General features: G+C 38.0%; 1 protein-coding gene and 1 pseudogene across 2 annotated transcripts; both read left to right on the top strand.

The window, feature by feature from the left end:
- The first annotated feature begins 299 nt into the window (after positions 1–299).
- KLHL41 (kelch like family member 41) lies at positions 300–20,633 on the top strand. 2 transcript variants are annotated; one of them, XM_012526087.4, is made up of 7 exons: positions 300–1,506; positions 6,746–6,903; positions 7,027–7,134; positions 10,131–10,316; positions 13,238–13,384; positions 18,887–18,998; positions 20,537–20,633. In XM_012526087.4, exons 1-6 carry the CDS (start codon positions 397–399, stop codon positions 18,996–18,998), a joined length of 1,821 nt encoding a protein of 606 aa, XP_012381541.1. In that variant the 5' UTR covers positions 300–396; the 3' UTR covers positions 20,537–20,633. The 2 variants fall into 2 exon arrangements, with proteins under 2 accessions (XP_012381541.1, XP_004460859.1); XM_004460802.5 differs by lacking the exon at positions 20,537–20,633 and having other exon boundaries at positions 18,887–19,223.
- LOC139439359 (proline-rich protein 19 pseudogene) lies at positions 14,121–18,312 on the top strand (annotated as a pseudogene).
- Positions 20,634–22,722: the final 2,089 nt, after the last annotated feature.

Genomic DNA, 22,722 nt, shown 5'->3' with positions numbered 1-22,722 from the left:
ATTTTTAGAGAACTGACTCATTTCTATGCTTCAGTTTTCTGTTAATTCAATATACATTTTCTTGTAGTAGCCTTTGTTCCCCTCTTTCCTAATGCTTTACGTATTTTAAGGCTTTCTGCATCACTTAAATGTCTTGTTTCTTAACTGTCTCCTTAGTGATTAAAAGTTCAGTTGTTCCTTTCAGTCAGTAACAGCTGCAAGAACAACTCTTCTTTCCAAGCTAGCTCTCCTAAATTCCCGTTGTTAGAGTTGGAATCTATATTTAACTGGTGGGATTAAATTGCAAAGGCTTCAAGCTGGGCACGGTACACTGATCTGTCTTTTTACAGCTAGACCTGTGTGCTGCAAGGAGCTAAAGCCTTCAGTGTCACCTTCCTTACCCAGGTTACTCACAAAATGGATTCCCAGCGCGAACTCACAGAGGAACTGCGCCTCTACCAATCGACCCTCCTTCAGGATGGTCTAAAAGATCTCCTGGATGAGAAAAAATTCATTGATTGCACCCTAAAAGCAGGTGAGAAAAGTCTTCCTTGCCACAGATTGATTTTGTCAGCTTGTAGTCCTTACTTCCGTGAGTTCTTTTTATCTGAAATTGATGAGGAGAAAAAAAAGGAGGTAGTACTAGATAATGTGGATCCTGCTATACTTGATTTAATCATCAAATACCTGTACTCTGCCAGTATTGATCTCAATGATGGAAATGTGCAAGATATTTTTGCATTGGCCAGCCGTTTTCAGATCCCCTCAGTGTTCACCGTCTGTGTCTCTTATCTTCAAAAAAGACTGGCTCCTGGTAACTGTCTAGCGATCCTAAGACTAGGACTACTTCTCGATTGCCCAAGACTTGCCATTTCTGCCCGTGAATTTGTTTCTGATCGCTTTGTGCAGATTTGTAAGGAAGAGGACTTTATGCAACTTTCTCCACAGGAACTCATCTCAGTCATTTCAAATGACAGCCTAAATGTAGAAAAGGAAGAAGCAGTATATGAGGCAGTGATGAAATGGGTACGAACAGACAAAGAAAACAGGGTTAAAAACCTTAGCGAAGTATTTGATTGCATCCGTTTTCGCCTTATGACAGAAAAATATTTTAAAGATCATGTTGAGAAAGATGATATCATTAAAAGCAACCCTGAACTCCAGAAGAAAATCAAAGTTATAAAAGATGCCTTTGCAGGCAAACTCCCAGAACCTAACAAAAATGCCGAGAAGACTGGGGCTGCTGAGGTGAATGGTGATGTTGGTGACGAAGATTTACTTCCTGGTTACCTGAATGACATTCCTAGGCATGGAATGTTTGTCAAAGACCTCATCCTTTTGATTAATGATACAGCTGCAGTAGCTTATGATCCCACAGAAAATGAGTGCTACCTTACTGCACTGGCTGAGCAGATTCCCAGAAACCATTCTAGCATTGTTACCAAACAAAATCAGGTATACGTGGTAGGAGGACTATATGTGGATGAAGAAAATAAGGATCAGTCTCTACAGTCTTACTTTTTCCAGGTAAGAAAGACTATTTTTAAATAAAGGCATGAAGGGAAGGCTGCTGCCATTCAGTTACCAATTTGTGAATTACTCAGGCTACTTGCATTTTATTCTAATTGATGTCTTACTCTATTCCTTTGCACTTCAATACTTAGAGGGTTGACAGAGAAATATTTAGATCACTTAATTTGGCTTCTTTTTAATAGTGAATAAAAGGTTTGATGAAGAATGAAGTTCTAATCAATTTTTAAATGATCACTCAGATTTTCTCTATACCCTATTATCCCAAAGGCTACGTTTATGGTTGATGATGGCCGTAATCCCTCACACCCCAGTTTTTTAATAAAAACTAAATATAATATTTTATACTCTCACCTGAAAAGTAAATTAATGTATTTCCCTGATAGTACTTATCATGTTACAAAGAAGTAATAATTGGTTAGATTTTATACCTTCTTCCAAGTGTCCTTAAACTGATTTGAAGTTGTTGGTAGTAGTATTTCATCACTTTTTATGGTGATTGCCTCAAATATAATGCTGAAAATGAAAAACTCTTGTGTATATATTCTACACACTTCAGATTACTTGCCAGGAAAAAATGTCTACATAAGTGTCACTAGTTTAAATTGATTAATTATCTTTAGAAGGTTTTGTTTATGACCATATTTATTTGGGTCAGAGTTTTACTAAGGTATTATTATAATTTAACAATTTGTTTTGTGAAACCATAGTAGTTTCCAAGAAAATAAATCCGCCTAAACTAATAGACTCTAGTTTGTTTTGAAGAGAGTTTTTTACATATTATCAATGCATTATACTTTATCAGCTTATGAAGGAATGAGTAACTTAACCTTTATCTTTAATAATGCTAAGATCAGTACTTTGTAGCTTAGAACTAGCTCAAAAGAATTTGTTTAGGTCATAGCTAATCATGACTTGGGCCTTATGGCATTTGTGTTGGAAAGACCAAAGATAAGTAAGTGTAGAATGTCATATCACTGTACTAGTTTGCAAAGTGTGTGACATACCGTGCATTCAAAAAATACTGCCGTTAATCAGCTTTTTCTAATCTTAAAAAAATATATCTAACTATACATATTAATCATGTTTCTTAATTTTCAGTGTTTCAGTGAAGAAGGTTAACTATGAATTAAAACATAAAATAAAAACTGTAATCGTAACTATTTGAATGCAGGCCAGAAAATTTCCTAAGCCCTAATGTAAATTCAGATCAGTTTCAGAAAGGATGAATTCACTAATAAAGGCCATAAATATATCCAGAAAGTTAAAATGGCATCAAGATAGAGAGATAGACAGACAACTAGAAAAGGTTGAGTCAGGGAATAATAATGATTCCGAAAAACTCCTAGGGTTTATTTTTTTTGCTCCATTTCATATTTAATCTTAATTAAATACATCCACAAACCCTTTACTTTCAAATATTTACCTTAATCTTTATCCTTATTCTCTCCCATCCTATTACTACCCTTACTTTTATTGGCAGGGTTTCTCGTTTTTGGTTCAAGAAACCTGCTCAATGTTCTTTACTGCTGCAAAAACAGTTATACACTGTGGGAAGGGTCAACTGCTGTGTTAACTCCTTGTCACTACCCATGCCTTGATGCTTTTAAAAGACAGTAGAAGAACAAGATGCTATAATAAGACCTATGAAGGAGGGGTTTTGATTCATAAGAAAATATTTATATGAACATTGAAAGTTTTTTATTTTTCTGCTTGGTCACTTTTGTTTAAAATACATTAATTTAGGAGTATTTTGTCCTTTGATTGCATGGTATAACCAGATTATGAAAATCTTTACCTAGATAAGTGATTTTTTAAAATAGAATAAATAGATTCATCAAAGTTTAGAATAGCACCAGATCTTAAAGTAATCTAGGTGCCTAATTTTAAGAATGAGGAAACTGGAACCCAGAAACTGTGAAATCATCTAGCCAGGATCACAGGGCCTATCTACAGGAGAGCCTGCTAGGCAGCCTACTGTTATACAGCTGTTGTAGAAGGTGCCCTACGAAGGATGTTGTGGGGATTAAGCCCACAGGTTTGCAATTATGATGGCTGCTGTTTCCATTTTTTAAAACAAACTGGTTTTTGATAGCTTGGATTTGAATTCCATTTAAAAGTTTGCAATTATGATGGCTGCTGTTTCCATTTTTTAAAACAAACTGGTTTTTGATAGCTTGGATTTGAATTCCATTTAAAAGCTCTGTGAACATGGGCACATTTTACCTTTCCATGCTTCAGTTTTCTCATCTGTAAAATGGGCATGAGAAAAGTACCTATCCTGGAGAATTAAATGACGTTATCTGAATAAAGCATTTAGTACAAAGCCCATCACAGAGTCAAAATCCATAAATGTTTATTATTACTTTTCCTGTTCTACACACCACCTGCTTGATCCAGGGTTTTTTGTTTTTTCAAAAAGGGAAGTATTAGTGATTATTATCTAGATGATGAAATTAGTGGATGCAAAACTATTAATGCATATGTGGGCATAAAATTCCTCATCCTGACTAGTTTTCTTTAGTGCTTTATTTTAACTGAATTTACTACATAAGATATAAAGTATTTATTTAAGTAGGTACTGGGACTTGAACCTGGGACCTCATACATGGAATCAGGTGCTCAACCACTGAGCTATGCCTGTTCCCCCACAGCCTTTAATTTTTACATTAAAAAAATTTTATATCAATATTATAAATTACTCCCCTAATACAAGATAATAACTACAATAACAGTGAATCTGCTTTGGTCCATGCCCTTATATTTGTTCATTCCTCATTCTTGAGGGTTTTGGGGTGATGTCCACTCTGACTGCTGGAGATTGAGAATGGACATAGATATTATGGGGCAAAGGAAAAGAATTGTTTTATTTGCAGTTGAAGATAACTTCTTCCTTTTGGGATGAGGCTGGTCTTTCATCATCATTTTGTTAGTTGTCCATGGTAAGCCCAAAGAACTGGAGAGTAGGAGTTGGCTACACTCTGCTGGGTTTCAGGACTCAGCCGTCAATGACAAATCAGAAGATTTAAGTCTCTGAGAATATACTTAACAAGTAGATTGAAAATTATGGATTCAAATAAAAGGAGTAGAAGAATCATGATTAGGGGAATTATAAGTGAGTACAACTATGTTATATTGGGGAAATAAATTTTCATATATTCCCAGAAAAGGCCCACCCACAGGGTATTGATTTCATATGGTCATGTGACTTGCCTGTGGCATCTGGACGGCCCTAGAGCCCTCAGGAGCACTTTTGTTGGAGGCTTTGTTTACTGTTGCAGTTTGTGAAGTCTGAATGAGACCTGTACAAGTGTAACCTCCAGAATGACCTCCCAACTCACTTTGAATTTACTGGTTAAGACATAAACAGGCTTCTATAGAGACCCCTCCCTACACCACAGCCTTAAAAAAATTTTTTTTTTTTGTTAAAAAAGTAGTGAGAAAAATCATGCATAAAATTCAGGGTTCCAGTATTCCACCCTATTATTTAACACCTTGCATTAATGTGGCACATTTGTTACAGCTGATGAGAACATTTTTGTAATTGCACATTAATGTTATAGTCCATGGTCTACATTAGGGTTCACTGTGTTATACAGTCCTATGTTTGTTCTTTGTAATTTTTATCCTTGTAACATGTGCAACCTGAAATTTCCCCTTTTAACCACAACTTTTTATATCAGCATTTATTCTTTTTTTTTTTAAGAGTTATTTGTTTATTTCTCTCCCCTTCCCCCCCACCCCAGTTGTCTGTTCTCTGTGTCTATTTGCTGTGTTGTCTTTGTCCGCTTCTGTTGTTGTCAGCGGCACGGTAATCTGTGTTTTTTTCTGTTGCGTCATCTTGTGTCAGCTCTTCGTGTGTGCAGTGCCATTCCTGGGCAGGCTGCACTTTCTTTCGCCCTGGGCGGCTCTCACGGGGCGCACTCCTTGCACGTGGGGCTCCCCTACGAGGGGGACATCCCTGTGTGGCAGGGCACTCCTTGCACGCATCAGCACTGCGCATGGGCCACCTCCACATGGGTCAAGGAGGCCCAGGCTTTGAACTGCAGACCTCCCATGTGGTAGACGGATACCCTAACCACTGGACCAAGTCCGCCGCCCAGCATTTATTCTTGGTATCCAGTGATTCTGGGATTCATTCATTTTTCTTCTGATACATAGAAGTAGCACCAGAAAGAACAAATCTGTGGCTGCATTCCCTCAGAAAAGTTTTCTTGTGCTTTGGTGTCATAAAGTCCAAAGTGGAAAAATCTTAAAATTACCAATAGTAAGTTCTGAACATGCCAGAATCAAGGACCTAACTTGGGCTTGCAGGTATGGCAATAGCAAAAACAAGTGAAGTTATTTCTTTTCATAATTCAAAAGAGAGAGAGGAGGGTATTTCAAATGACTCCCAAAAGAAGTCGTTAAACCTACAACATTAAAACCTACCTATGTCAGAAGTAATAAAGCAAAAGAGAGAACTTTAAAAATTTAAACAGAAAGAAAAATGATATTGCTTAACCTCTCAGTTGTCTGTGGGCTAAGTGACAGGTCCAGCTGTCCTGGTCCTGATGCCACCTTGGGGAATATGTTAAATATAGTATGCTGGGTTATTCACAGACTGTGACCCTCCTTACTGCAGCAGCCTCTCTTTCCTCAGTGTCCTAAATGTATTAAGATTCCTTGCTTCAAACCCAAACAAGGCAACACGGGAAGAAAATTTGATAAGAAACCTCACAGTGCTAACTAACCTCTGGTGATTCTATTTTTTTTTGTTTTTTTTTGTTTTTTTTGTTTTTGAGCTATCAGGACTGGGGGTTGAACATATGTGGGAGGCTGGTGCCCAACCACTGAGCCACATTGGCTTCCTGAGTTGGTTTTTTCATTTGTTTTGCTCACTTGTTTTTGTTTTTTCTAGGAGGCACCGGGAACTGAACCCGGGACCTTGCATGTGGGAAACAGGCACTCAATTGCTTGAGCCACATCCACTCCCCAATTCTATTTTATTATCTTTCTTTTATTGAAGTCCTGAATATTTGGATAATTTTAGCTATTTTGGTAAGCCTCGTAGGTTTTCTCTTCTTGGTAATTCAGAGCTAAAATATGATACTTGTGAATTGTAGTTTCATTTTACTTGCCAGATCTTTGTCTATCTCATTGAATTGTAAGCAACACATACAGTATAGTGTATATTTTTTGGTATACCTGTGACTTTTTTCTAACAAGCTCCACAATTCCTCATGTATTTTTTCAGCTTGACAATGTATCATCTGAGTGGATTGGACTTCCTCCTCTGCCTTCAGCCAGGTGTCTCTTCGGTCTGGGAGAGGTAGATGACAAAATCTATGTAGTTGCAGGCAAAGACCTTCAAACAGAGGCTTCGCTGGACTCAGTACTATGCTATGATCCTGTGTAAGTTGAAATGGCATTCCTGCTCCCTAAATATTCAGTTGTCTGAGTGCATACAACATATTCATATTTTTAGAACCTGGTATTTTTTGAAAGCATATAAATTCTATCATCTTCTAATTTTAGGGCTGTAAAATGGAGTGAAGTAAAAAAGCTTCCTATCAAAGTCTATGGCCATAATGTAATCTCACATAATGGGATGATATATTGTCTGGGAGGAAAGACAGATGATAAGTAAGTATACTGAAATTTCCTTATGATTTAGACAAATGAGTTTTTTTTTATTATAAGGACTCCTTGCTCTTTTCATTTGAATCTACATACTTAAAATTTGGTCCTTGCTCAATATTTCGAAAGTAGAATTTCAATGTAAAATTTTGAAAAGTTATTGGAAGATATTACAAATATTTCTAAAGGAAAACCATATAAAATGTAAACGTTGCTGAAGTAAATGTAGATACCCAGCATATTGCTAGAACGAGCATGTCTCCATCATAAACATTTATACAGTGGAAAAGCAGAATTTAAGAGGTGATCTTTTTTTCTTCAGCAAATCAATTTTATTGATACCTATTAATAAAGCATAAATCCATCCAAAATGTACAATCAATAATGGTGTTCAGATAATCACATAGTTGTGCATTCATCACTTCAATTAAGTATTTTAATTAGCTAATTTATAATTATACTTTACTACATTAAATACAATTTTATTTAGCCATAGATGGATAAAAATTGTTACCTCTAATATTTAAAATATAATTTATAATTACTAAAACAATAGCATATAAAATACTTTACATCCATAAAAGGGAATTTAAAATATGAAACTGAAAAGCATGGTAACTGAAAAGAGTGCAGTTATTTCCTCATTAATGTTTCACATATTTACTCCTAGGCAGAGGTAATACTCAAAATATTTAACAACTGTTCTCAAATAGGCACTGATCAAGATCAGGTACTCCCTGGTACACCCATTGTGTCCAGTCTCTTGTGAGAAAAGCAGGACCAGGTTTCAGATATAAACATAACTTGATTTCTGGTCCGTTCTTAAGGAATAAGTGATTATGAAAAAGACCTACAACTTAGTGGAGGAGAAATTATTTCAAAGTGCTCCAGAAATCCATTAGGCCAGTAAGCCTGTCTTCCAAAATAAACATTCTCAGTTTAGACAATGAGCAGAAATAACCTTCGGCCCCTGAAAACAGCCTTATTTGGCTTGTCATCATCTGCTTAGGCTGTTTAATTCATAGAGATGTCCAATCCTGGAGAGAGCCAGAATTGAGAATTATAAGGGCAAAACAGGAAAGGAGAGGAAAGTGTGGAAATGTGCTAGAAATAAAGACTTCTATATTCTGGAGATAATAATTGATTATTACTCAATAAAAATGGTAAATACAGCACAGAAAACATTTTAAAAAGCAGTACGCACCACTCACCCCACAGTATACCCACAGTCCATGCCTCAGACTCTGTACTTTTCTTGTTTTCTTGTTTCTTAATAAACTCTACTCCCTTGCCTACCCATAAAAAAAAAAACTAAAAAAAAAAAGCAGTGGTTCTAATGTAATTTGTTTATATGCAAAGATAAAATATTCTGAAATGTTAATATATCCTTCTTAATTCCAGCTATTCCCATCAAATAAATATTTGAAGAAAGTATATTTTAAACTCACAAAGTCTTATTTCTGGCATTTTTCCTGAGTAAATGGAATGGAATGGAATATCTCTCTGACATAAGAGTGTGCTGACTTCTGAAACATAGGAACCTTGCCAAATAATTTAAATTGTTTCCTTCAAGTAGTATTAGTAACTAGGAAATTGATATGTCAGTAAGAAGCATACAGTTTGTCAGTAAGAATATATTAATCTTGTGAATATGAATAACCAAGATAGAATTCCTTGACAAATGCCAAAGTTAAGAACTTTGAAATGAGTCATTATCTAAAAGAAAGCACAGAATTGCACTAGTTTTTGAAAACCATGGAATTTGGAAACCATGATTTTGTATCATGCTTATATCTAATTTTACTTAGTGATGCCATACCCATAGTCAAACAGAGGAAATTCTTCTAGTGTAGATATAAATTTTTAATTTAAAGAAAAAAAAAATCTGTGCAAAACATTGTGTTTTTTTGTTTTTTGTATTACCAGTTAATCAGGTATTTGGAATTTTGAACTCCCATTCCTGAATTATGGATTAACCTTAAGGAACCAGAAGAAACATACTTTGAAAAATAATCAGATGAGTCTAGGTTTGCCTGGGCAGCATTTAGCATATAATTTCATCAATTCAGATGACTAGTTGTCTAATTTATTGTTCCAGATTTTTAGAATGCATTGATATATTTAGTGTTAGAGTAAAATGAAATGATCATTCTACATAGTTAAATTAAAAATAGGTATATTCACGCCTAATTGTAATTAACTGATTCATTACTAAGGATATTCATATTATAAAATTAACTTAACATTGTTAATGAGCACAAAGTGTTTATGATTTTTTTTTTTATTCTACTCATGTCTTTGTCTAATTTAATAGCAGATACATTAAGATATACTCTGGGCTTCTAGACAGTTGCCTAGAAGTATAGGTACTGTACCTTCTAGTGGTATAATTAAGTTAAAAAATAATTTTGGTCCTCACGTTTGGAATTGCTCTGTTGCTTAGTAGAATATATTCAAATTAAAAACACTGTGGCGTTTTTCTGACCCTCTGTAATACTACATATTTTCATCCAAGAAGCAAAGCTAAATTATAAATGTTGCTTCTTTCAAAAATTCTAAGAAGGTTCTAAAAGGCTCATTTTGGAGAAGCTGATGTGTGCCTACCATATGGGAGGTCCCAAGTTCGGTTCCCAGTGCCTCCTAAAGATGCGCAAGACAGGGAGCTGATGTGACAGGCTGGCATGGTGAACTGACACAATGAGATGATGCAGCAAAGACATGCAACAAGGAAACACAATGAGAGACACAACAAGCAGACAGCAGAGGTGGCTCAAACAACTGGGCGCCTACCTTCTACATCGGAGGTCCTTTCGCCTACCTTCTACATCGGAGGTCCTTGGTTTGGTTCCCAGTGCCTCCTGAAAAGACAATCAGACACAAAGAGCACACAATGAGCAGACACAAAGAGCAGACAGCAAGTGCAAACAACAACGGGGGTGGGGAGAAATAAACTAAATCTTTAAAAAATAAAAGGATCGTTTTACTGTCTCTCATGTTTACAGAAAGTGTACAAACAGAGTGTTCATCTACAACCCCAAAAAAGGAGATTGGAAAGATCTGGCTCCAATGAAAACCCCTCGTTCCATGTTTGGAGTGGCAGTCCATAAAGGCAAAATTGTGATTGCAGGAGGTGTCACTGAAGATGGTCTTTCAGCTTCAGTTGAAGCTTTTGACCTCACAACCAATAAGTGAGTTGCTTTGTCTTACCAGTGCATGATATCAATCAGTGTACATTTTAATTTTTAATTTTGGAGAAAAAAATTAAGCTTTCTAATTAGAACATGGGGAGGGAAGGGGAGGGAGGCATAGATTAAGGAGGAAATATTTTCATCTGGGCTTCTGCTGCCATTGTGGAGTATAAAAATTCTAATATTTTGATGCATCATGTGTATGTAATTTGGAGCACAGAACCATCGAGTTAATGTGGGAGTGATATATTTACCCTTGTTATTAATGTAATTTTATGAATTTAGTCATTCAGAGGTAATACCTCTGAATAATTATATCAATTTGAAATACATCATTTCTTTAAGAACCAAAAGACCTTCACTTAGCTTATTTATGAAATTTGTAAATTATGACATCTTCAGAAGTTTAATTCCTTTATGCTCTTTATAATTTTCTTAAAATTTCCACTTTTAAGCTTTTACTGACTTAATATGAAAAAATCAGTGTTTTTCAAATTTTTTATCTTATACATTTGCATGAGTATATCCTTTTTATACTCCTAGTTTAGCAATGAAGACAAAATTAGACAGTCTACTAAATGAATTACACTATTTTTTCCTCTCCCCTTCACCCCCCCGCCCCCCTCCCCCGCCCCGCCAATTGTCTGTTCTCTGCATCCATTCGCTGTGTGTTCTGTGTCCACTTGCATTCTCGTCAGCGGCACCAGGAATCTGTCTCTTTTTGTTGCATCATCTTGCTGCATCAGCTCTTCGTGTGTGCGGTGCCAGTCCTGGGCAGTCTATACTTTTTTCACATGGGGCGGCTCTCCTTGGGGGTTCCCCTATGTGGGGGACACCCCTCCGTGGCAGGGCACTCCTTGCGCGCATAAGCACTGCGTGTGGGCCAGCTCCACAGGGGTCAAGGAGGCCCGGGGTTGGAACCCTGGACCTCCCATATGGTAGGTGGATGTTCTATCAGTTGAGCCAAATCCACTTCCGGGACTTTTTTTTTTTGGCTAGTCTTCTATAATGTTTATTTTCATAAATAGATAACATCTGCTCAAATAAACTCCAAAGTTGCTGGGCATTTTAATTTAACACTTGGGTTGAATGCATGATAACAGCAGTTTAATTTCTGTACTTTGATCAAAACCCTAAGAACAATATCCTTTTTTTTTAAAATATATTTTTTATTTATTTTTAAAAATTACATAGATCACACAAAATATATATTTTTAAGGAACCATGTATACATGATTACAAATTAGACTTTAGTATCCAAAAATCAACACAAACTTTTAAGGAATGGTATTTAAATAATTTTTTTTTTTTGAGGTACCGGGGCCAGAGATTGAACCCCGGATCTCGTATGTAAGCCGGCACTCAACCACTATGCCACAATGGCTCCCCTGAGTTGGTTTTTTCATTAGTTTGCTTGTTGTTTTTTGTTTGTTTGTTTGTTTTTAGGAGCCACCAGGGACTAAACTGAGGACCTCCCATGTGGGAAGCGGGCACTCAACTGCTTGAGCCATATCTGCTCTCCTTTAAATAATTCATTAATGCCATGTTTTAAAGACTATATAATATGGGGAAATGTTCATGATATTAGAAGTTAAAGAAGCAGGATACAAAATTGGAAGTGTGCTGTGTTCTTAGTTTGGTAATATGTATGGATGCTTATATCTAAACTTATATGCTTTTGAAAAAATGACAAAATTACACCAAAATTGCAGGCTAATATGCCTGGAGGGTATGATCATGGGGGATGTTTGTTTTCTTCTATACTTCCTGTACTTCCCAGATTTTCTACAAGGTACATGTATTATTTTTATATTATAATTAGAAAACGCTATGTTTAAAGAAAAACAATGCAGTTTAATTTTTTTTTTAAAGACATGATGAGGAATATATTTTTTTTTTTTTTAAAGATTTATTTTATCTATTTCTCTCCACCTCCCCCACCGCCCCAGTTGTCTGTTCTCTGTGTCCACTCGCTGGGCGCTCTTCCCTGTCCGCTCCTGTTGTTGTCAGCAGCACGGGAATGTTTCCTTTTGTTGCGTCATCTTGCTGCGTCAGCTCTCCGTGTGTGCGGCGCCATTCCTGGGCAGGCTGCACCTTCTTTCGTGCTGGGCAGCTCTCCTTACGGGGCGCACGCCCTGTGCGTAGGGCTCCCCCACGCGGGGGACTCCCCTGCATGGCAGGGCACTCCTTGCACGCATCAGCCCTGCGCATGGGCCAGCTCCACATGGGTCAAGGAGGCCCTGGGTTTGAACCACGGACCTCCCATGTGGTAGACGGACGCCCCATCCACTGGGCCAAGTCCGCTTCCCATGCGGTTTAATTTTAATGTCAAATTAATGGAATAGAAAGCTACTGAAATAACCCATTCATTTTAGATTCCTGATACTTCCAGTCAATATGATTTGTTTTAATTTTAGTTGACCTATTTCAGATCATTGTTATCAATAAAATTTTTCCTTAAATCCTTTATGAAAAAGATGAAATGTAAATCATAAAAAGGAATTTCCATCCCCATTTTCTATACTATCCTTGTAACGTTCCTTCATTGCAAAGGATTTGGAGATTTTAGTATGTTGGAGATCTTTGTATTAGCATTCAAATGAAATCTAACCAAGTAGCACATTGGGGGACCAGGAGCCAGTTTGTGGCACACATTTTTAAAACCACTGCTAAAAGCACTAAACAATGCAAGTAGAGTATTCTAGGATGGACATATTGAGGGCTTTATATCAAAATGTGGTTATATCTTTCAAATAAAGGAATATTCAAATATTTCCTAATAGCAAACTGTCTTAATCTTATAATTTGGAGTCTCTGTGTTAGTTGATTTTTAACATTAAAATTTCTAATAATTGTTCAATAAATACATTTGACATTTCTTTAAGAGTTCAATATTTGACCATATTTTCAATAATACTTAGATGGGAAATAATGCAAGAGTTCCCCCAAGAAAGAAGTTCCATCAGTTTGGTCAGCCTAGCTGGATCCTTGTATGCCATTGGTGGCTTTGCTATGATTCAGCTGGAGTCTAAAGAGTTTGCACCCACTGAAGTCAATGACATATGGAAGTAAGTTGTTTTCACTTCAATTTTCTTAACAAATATTAAATCAGATAATTGATAAAAACAGTTTTGTAATAAATAATAAGCCAGAATTTCCCAACATGTAAGTTCTTTCCCTGTTATAAAGTAAATACTCTTTGAACCTAATTGAACTATTCCACTTGCCACTTACTTAAGTACTGCCTCTAATTAGCTGTGCGCTTGGAAAAGAAATAATCAGTGAGAGTTGGCCTATTTACCCTGTAAGCTCCATTTCACCTCTACAAATCTAATGCTCCAGATATCCAACAGAGCAAAGGTTGCTTCTAAACCACCTGCCTTTCTACCAAAGTAGTTTATTTCCTAAGAAAGGGTTCCAAAGATACGTATTTAACTTCTTGGGTTTTCCTTGAATTCATTAATCCTATTTTTTATCTAATTTAAACAGTTTTCTATTTGTTTGTGGATTCAGTTAACATATTCTTTCTAAAGACAAAAAAATAAAAACAATCCATTTTACCTCCCAGATAAGTGCTGGGCAGTTCTCCCTAAGTATGACACTTGCTATTTTTATGCAATTAAACTTATTTTATAGTTAGGATTAAAAATGAATGTTTTAAAAAAAGAGAGTATTTTACCAGAGTTTCTAATGCAGAGAATCTCACACGGAGACCAGAGTGTATCCAGGAAGTCTTGGGAGCAGAAGTTTAAGTTTGTGTTCTAGAGAGTAGCAGAGTAGATAGGAACAGTGCTTAGTGTCTAGATGTCTGGTCACCATCAGGATACTGCATGTGTCTGCCAAATGGCAACTGCTTATCAAAGTTTACAGGAGATAGGTCTCAGGTACTCAAAATGATAAGTTAGTTCATGCTGTACACTCACCCAGCAATTGCCAAGCTCATGCTTTCCCTGTCAGCTTAAAGGTCAGGCCTCATGATCCAAGGTTAGATATTACAAACATCAGTGCAAAATTCATGTTCTCCTTTTAACCTAGCCTGTTACCAGATTGTATAGAACATAGCTACTTAAAGTATTGTTTGTGCAGCAGAAGCACATTGGTATCTGAGAACTTCTCAGAAATGCAGCATCCCAGGCCCTACCCCAGACCTACTGAATCAGAATCTGCTTTTTTAAAAATTTATGACAAGATTTACTTCTCAAGTTGAAATTATAGCAAATGAAGAGTACCAAATATCTCAACTAGACTCCGTTTCCATTTATTTCCAACAGGTTCCTTCTTAGTGTAGTTTCTATGGCCATAAAATAAAGGTTTATATACATATTCTAACTAATGAGGAGAATCTGCATTTTAACAGGATTCTTAAGTTATTTTGTGTGCACATTTGAGTACAGCTTTGGACATGCACCACTTCTACCTGATTAGTGAAAGTACACCACTGAGCCTGAGGGTGAAAATGAATATGATTTGTTCTGTACCTGAACCAACAGAGATGCCTTACTCACAGCTAGTTAGCTGGAAAGCTGAAAGGCTGGTAGCTTAACCAAACAATTATTTTGTGCATTTCCTTATATTCTTGTAATCGTGAGTAGCTGTGCTGGAAATCAAGGGAAAAAAGTAGTTCTAAAAGGAAGTGAATGGGGAGCAGGTGAAGCTCAGTGGTTGAATGCCTGCTTCCCATGTACAAGGTCCTGCGTTCAATCTCTGGTACCTCCTAAGAAAAAGAGAAGAAAAGAAAAGAAAAGGAGGTTAACTATTACCTCCACTTTCCCCCAAAATAGAGGGGAAAAGGGGGTAGGGGGAAGGGAAACCTGGAGATTTCCAGAGAGGAAAAAGGCTAGAATTAGCAAGGGGGTGAAGACAGGGAAAGTCTAGACACAGTAGAAAAAGGAAATAAAATAATAGAGGGGTGGGGAGGTTAGAGTTTGGAAACCAGGGCCAGGCAACAAGGATAAATAGGCACTGATTCTCTACTTGTGCTCATGTTACAGTTGTTTGAGAGGTTTTAAAATATACCAGTACTTGAACCTTAACCCAGACCAGTTAAATCAGAATTTCTGGAGACAGGGCCTGGGCATCAGTAATGTTATAAAACTTCCCAGGTGATTCTAATGTAGCCAAGGTGAGAAACACTAGCATTAAGGAATGGTGATATTAATGGCTGATCCTCACAAGAGCTAGCCTGGTTCCTAATGATGGCTGGAAGCCAAGCTGCCCCAGGAGGACAAAGTTTTAGCATATACTGCTAAAAGTAGACCTTAACATTGCTGAGGAGAACCTGGAATAGGGATCCTCTCTGATTACAGTTCATTTTGTGATTAGGGCATTGGTTCCCAAATTTGCTTGCAGATTGGAATTATTTAGGGAGCTTCAGAAAGTCCTGATGCCTCTTTCTCACCCTGAATGATAATGATTTAACTGGCCTGAAGTATGGCCTGGGCTTTGGAATTTTTAAAAGACTCCAGGATGATTCTAATGTGCAGACAAGTTTGAGAACCACTGATTGAGGAAAGGCAAAAAGGGGGATTCTTCTGTTTGGGGCTATAAAATTTTGAATTTGGGTACTGCTACTTTCTATTTGGTAATATAGTCTAGAACAATGATTCTCAAACTTTACTGTATATTAGAATCACTTAGGGAGCTTTTAAAAATCCTGATGTCCAGGGTACACACCATACCAATTAAGTTCTGTCTCTATGGGTGAGACCCAGGCTTCCATATCTTTCAGTGTTTCCAGGTAGTGCCAATGTGCAGTCAAGTTTGAGAGTCAATGACCTAGGTCAGTAATTCTCGAAGCAACAGCATCATTACCTGGGTACTTGTTAAAAATGCAAATTCTCAGGCTTTACCTCAAGCCTACTGAATCAGAACTCTAGGGGTGGGCCCAGTAATCTGTCTTTATAAAGCATGCAAGTAACTACAGTTGAGAGCTAATAGTCTCATTCCCATATGTCCTCAATTTCCTCATGAACCTCTTTTCACACATATGAACAGTATACCACATTTTAAACCTGTATACTTTCTTACACTCTGTGGTGTGTAAAAGAAAAATTCCATTCTTCTATTTTTTTCTTGAAATTATTCCATAATTTAGAATTGATTATGTTATTAGCTGAAAAAAAATTATAACTGCCAGGAAGCAAACATTCTTGAGCCTTATTTAACCTCAACCTCCTATTCCTTAAACATGGTTACTCTTTCTTTTCAAGCCATTTAAAACCATTCTTTATCTCTTATTGCCCCAAATTTTATGTTAATTAGGATTCTTCCCTATATTAGTACTAAAATATTTTTGCCTACTTTTCTCTACATAGAAATCACTTAGTGCACAGTTCAGTTGAGGAGAATTAAATTTGGAACATTGAGAAAATTATGTAGGGACCAGCTAACTTTAATAATTATTGTTTTTAAATCTCATGTATCATAGAATGATTTAGAGTAATTCCTATATACCAAGTAGTGCTAGCTTCTGGAGGTGGGACAATACTAAGGTGAAAAATATATATTCTTTGCCTTCAAAGAGCTTTAGATTTGTTGATGATAAAGATACAGGAAAAGAATTATAATAGTGATAATTGCTATAATAGATAATATGATATATAAAGGGCTATGTAAAAATGAAGAGAAAGCAGCAAACCTTGCTTGAGAAAGGCAAGAAAAGCTTCAGAGAGAAGATAACTTTTGAGAGTTTCTCATGCAAAGAGAAAAGAGCATTCTGGGCAAAGGAAATTATGTTAGACATACATGTTTCAAAGAAATTCATGTTATCTGTATCTGAATATTCAGAGATAATATTCAGAGGGGTGGGAGGTGGAGCAGGGCTCATTGGGGCAGGACACACCATGGACCCCTGGGGGCAGCCCCTCAGCCTTTTCAGTGGCCTGAGAAACCTGGTTGTGTCCACCGTCAGAAGACCAGGCGAGAGTGTAATGAGGCCCTGGTGGGCAGCCGCCGGCCAGTGGCCTGTCAGGATCCTCCCATAGCCAGCCAGGATCCAGCTGTGGCCCTCTGGGATTCTGTAGTCCCTGCTGCCCCCAAGCCCATGGTCATAACCCAGGGCTGACTAAGTCGGGAACATCAGGGTCTGTTCAACCATGAAGTAAAATCCCTGGATGTGGCACGGCTGCTTAGCAGTAGGGCGCTGGAACCAGGCTGCCCCCCACTCCCTACCAGGCCCTCTCCAAGCCCGAGAACCACAATCAAGAGGCAAGGAGAACCAAGTGCCTGGAGGCTCAGGCCCAGACCCACCCAGTCCCCTGGAGCCCCCTAGCTTAGGACAGCTGCTAGGGGAGCTGCAGTATCAGCTGATGCTGCCACAGGCCTTGCCCAGGAGGAACTTGATGCCATCATGGGCACTTTACAGGCCTGTCATGGCTGTGTGCCTGACCTCTCCCTGGTGCTCCAGGGCTGCCAGCCACCCCTGCCAGGGTTCAAGCCCAAGGACCCTGAGAGACAAAGGATCACCCCCTCTTGGATCAACAGCCTTGAGTAGGCCCCAGGGGAGGGGCAGCAGAGAAGGCAACAGGGGGCAAAGGAGCTCACCTTCATCATAGCTCACACCTCCAGCACAACCACTGTGCACAGGGTGAGCCTGGCACTGCCATGGGACCCCTGGCCTCCCCCCTTGCCCTCATTGCTTTCACCATCTGGAGCTGCCTGTGGCCCCCCAGTAGCCTTTGACCTGCTGAAAAGCATCTGACTGGTGGCCACACTGCCCCCTCCCTGGCCCTCCGCAGTCCCTGCTTCCACCGCCATCATCCTTGTTGCCCCAGACCTCTGCTCTGGACTGGAACCCCAGCCCCCCTGCCCCACTACCCAGCCTCTCCTAGGTGGTGGCCCAGAGCAGACCTGAGGCCTGGTCCTTTCCATCCATGAGACTTTACTGAGGGGGCTGAGGCTAGGACTGGGGAAGGGAACCCTTACTCTCAATCATCTCAGTAAAGTACTTTCTTCATGGGAAAAAAAAAGACTCAGATTCAGAGATAAAGACCAGTTCTTACCTAAAGTCAAATATGTAAATCTAAGAGTAGTTCTCAAACAGGAAAATAAAGGGGAAGAGGAATTAAATTTTTTTTAGTGATTATTATGTACTGGGTGCTTTGCTAGACACTTGTCTATGGAAAACAGTTGAAATCATAATTAAGACTACTAACAGTCGCTCTTTCCTAGTTCTTACTATTAAGTAAGTGTCAGTTTACCTTGACTTAAAGAGACCAACTATCTCCCATCACACAAGGTGAATGACTGCTTAACTATCTTTTGCTCTTAACCTATGGACAGTTTTTGATTCCCAGAAAAGGCTTTAACAGCCTAGGCATCCTGATTACTGTTGCAGTAGTTCAGATATACGCTCACTCATAGAATTCATATTTTGGGAGTAATTCACATTGTTATATGCAAACCATCATCTAATCCTTCTCTGGGAAAGAGCCAGTAGGATTGTAAGGCCATACAGTCATGGTACTTTTCAAAGATCCACATTTGTAGATTTTTTAACCCAGGAATGCCTATAGAACTAAAAAGCTACTTATAAACTGTTTACTAATTACTTTTTTTTTCCATTCCATCAGGTTTGAAGATGACAAAAAAGAATGGGCTGGCATGTTGAAGGAAATACGTTATGCTTCAGGAGCTAGTTGCCTAGCAACACGTTTAAATCTCTTCAAACTATCTAAACTATAGGCAAGAAAGTGACAAAACAGTAGATTGGGAGGTGGTTTGTTTGGATAACAGGGCTTTAATTTATTGTTTTTTTAAAAGCCTATACAGAGATTCATGTAGAAACCTATTAACTGAGTTGTCTAAGGTTAGGAGTGGATTCTAAAAACTCAAAAGTTACTGAATCTTCAATATAATGATCCCCATTTAAAACGTTTGTACTATGAAATTAAATACTAGGTCAAATTATTTCTTTTGCTAATCTGTCTCATTCATTGGATTGTAAAGGAGGTGCCTAAATTTAAGTTATTAATCCTTTCATTTGCATTGTTTGGGCAACTTTACTCTCGTTTTTTATTACAAATGAAATTGGAGAATGAAATTTGTACACTGCATTTTTTAAAAGTATTATTAAAAACCTTCTCTACTGCTTCAAGATATGGCAAGAATCCTATACAAATTAGTATAGGAGACTGCATGCCATGAGAAGAACTTTGGGAATACTATTTAAAGATGGGTATCATTTGAAGAGGGAAACTCCCTAAGTAAAATATTCAAATTCAAGTGGTCTTTTTTTTTTCCATTCTTATTTGCAACACCATTGTATTGTGATTTCCAAATCAAATTTTAAAATTTTTTAAAAGTTGAACCAGTAAATCATAGTCTTCAGGACATTAACTACAGCCATCCATGGCAGGAAGGTGGGAGTAGAAAATGGGGGCAGGAATTGGGGATGGGTGCGTGGAGGAAGATTTGTATCCATTGGTTTAAGTTTTAGCTATGCTTTCCATGAAAGATCTACCTGTTTGCAAATTTCTGATAGCAAGAAAGATTGACTGTATTATCCTTTGGTCTGTAATGTGAGGGTCTACATTCAAGTTGTTTGTTCTTGGTGTGTGTGTGTGTATGTGTGTGTGTGTATAAATTGATGCCTCAGTCTGTCCACAGTCGGATATCCCATTCAGCTATATGCAATCCATCAACTAATCATCACCTTTGATCTTAGCCACATGCCATTTTGTCAGACTAAGCTTTCATAAACATACTTGACTTCTTTCCTCACACATGTTATTTTCTGAGAAACCTAATTTGGGACTAATTTGGAGAATTCCATGATTACCTGTTCATACAATTTTATTTTCTCTACTGTAAATATTGAAATGTATTTAAAAAAAATTAGTTTTACTTTGCATCTCTGACATAGAATTCTGATTAATAGAGAAAAGTTTCTCTATACTGCTCTGAACAGTACCATGAGTCCACAACCAACAAATCCTGACAATGGGAAACTATAAGTTCTTCAACAGTTAAATTGTAAGGTAAAAGAAAGGGAAAGAGGGGGAAGCCTATAGATTAAGGCAGACTTAAAAGGGCGGCGGTGGCAAATTTTGGTGTCTAAAGATGCACACCTGAAGTGATAAAATTTTAAGAGTACGTGCTTACTAGAAAATCAGAATAGTGGTTACTTTGGGAGAGAATGCTGACTTAGGTAGATGTAGACATAAAATCAAGTCAAAACAATGCTTTTTACGGGTTTATTTCTTTTTTCTTTTTCTTTTTAGGAGGTACCAGAAATTTAACCCAGGACCCTCGTACATGGGAAGCAGGCACTCAAAACACTGAGCTATGCCCACTCCCCACTGTTGTCTTTTGAAGATGTGAAAATGTTCTGGAATTAGACAGTGGTGATGGTTGCACCACATAGTGAATATACTAAAACTCACTGCTCATACATTTTTAAAAAAAGATTTATTTTATTTCTCCCCACCCCCTCGTTTTCATTTACTGTGTCTGTTTGTTGTGTGCTGGTCTTTTTGTGGGGGGAGGCATCAGGAACCGAACCTGGCACCTCCCAAGTGGGAGGGAGGCACCTATCGCTTGAACTACCTCTGCTCACTGCTTTTTTGTGTCTCTCATTATATTTTCCTCTATGTCCCTTGTTGCATCAGCTCCCCGTCTTGCTCATCTTCTTTAGGAGGCACCGGGAACTGGTCCTGGACCTCCCATGTGGTAGGCAGGAGCTTAATCACTTGAGCCACATCCACTTCCCTGACTGTACACTTTAAAAAGGTAAATTTAAAAAAAAAAAGTAAGTTTTATGGCAGGTGAATTTTATCTCAATAAAAAAATAATGTTGGGAAGTGGATGTGGCTCAAGTGATAGAGCTTCCGCCTACCACATGGGAGGACCTGGGTTTGATTTCTGGGGCCTCCTGGTGAAAAAGAAGAGAAAGCATGCCTGCGCAAGTGCCTGTGTGATGAGCCAGTGCCTGCACGAGTGCCTGCACAGTGAGCCAGTGCCCGCGCGAGTTCCCACGTGGTGAACCAGTGCCCCCCCGCAAGTGAGTCATGCAGCAAGGTGATGATGCATTAAAAGAGAGAAAAGGGGAGAGTCAAGGTGAAGCACAGCAGGAACCAGGAACTGAGGTGGTGCAAATGACAGGGAAACTCTCTCCCTGCAAAAAACAACAGGATGGGAGGAGGGGAAGGGGGAGAATAAATAAATCTTTTTGAAAAATAGAATATTTAAAAAACAATAATGCTTTTCTTTATAACAATTCCAGTAATTTAGATAGAAAAATTATATATACGTATTATATACATTCAAAAGAAAACAATTTAACTCAGAGGCAAGGCAATCTAGAGAAAGGAGAGTAAAAGGAGATGTGAAAAGTTAGATTATGTGTAACAGAAGTGAAAGGAACCTCAGAGGTCACTGAATCAAGATTTCAATGAATCTAAACAGCAACTAGATTTTCAATTATTTATATCCAAAGGAAACGAAAAAATTTATAACCCTTTTCAGTCTAACCATTTAAAAGTTTCATAGGGAAGCAGATGTGGCTCAAGTGATTCAGCTCCCTCCCTAGTGCCTGGAGGTTCCGCCCAGATTTGATTCCCAGTGCCTCCTAAAGAAGATGAACAAGACAGCTGACATGACAGACTGGCACAGCGAGCTGATGCAACAAGAGACACAAGGAGGAAAACATAATGAGATGCAACAAAGCAGGGAGTGGAGGTGGCTCAAGCAATTAAGCACCTCCCTCCCATATAAAAGATCCAAGATTTGGTTCCCGGTGCCTCCTAAAAGGAAGACAAGCACACAATGAACAGACACAGCAAATGCAAACAACGAGGGAGTAGGGAGAAAAAAAGTTTTTAAAAAAAGTTTCATAGTGAAATATGTTAACCTCTTCGGGGCATTAGTTCTTGTTAAGAATTTTAACTATGGGAACCCTATTAGAATATCATTTGCTTTGGGAGAAAACATTCATGAAAATGAATACTAAACACTTAGAATTCAGTATAGCAACTAGTGCAAATGAGTATCATGAGGAAATTCAGAACAAAGGAGACTGGTTATGGACATCTTTCACTTGGCTTACTGTTCTGATTGTTTTTCACAAAAGGTCCTATGCAAGATTATTGAGTATTGGGGCTCAAGTCATGCAAAGTCATTGGATAAACAAACTAAACAAAAACTAAGCCTAAGACAAATTTCAGTGGAGTAAGTACACGCAGGACACACATCTTAAAGCTATTCTTTAGGTTGAAGACACTCTACCTACCAATATAAATTTAGAGGGTCATGCAGTAAGAAGAAAGTTTCAGGTGGCCAATTTCCTCCACCCCCATCAGGTGGCCTGAGGGAGTTACATACAATATGGCTTTCTGCGGAGTACAAATATATTACTCCTAGAGAAAGAGTTCAGGCTGGAAGGATGCCAGAGTCAGAAACTCGTATTCTG

This window comes from Dasypus novemcinctus, chromosome 7 (genome assembly GCF_030445035.2).
Source record: "Dasypus novemcinctus isolate mDasNov1 chromosome 7, mDasNov1.1.hap2, whole genome shotgun sequence".
Taxonomy (NCBI): domain Eukaryota; kingdom Metazoa; phylum Chordata; class Mammalia; order Cingulata; family Dasypodidae; genus Dasypus; species Dasypus novemcinctus.
This window is presented reverse-complemented; position numbering and strand designations above follow the sequence as displayed.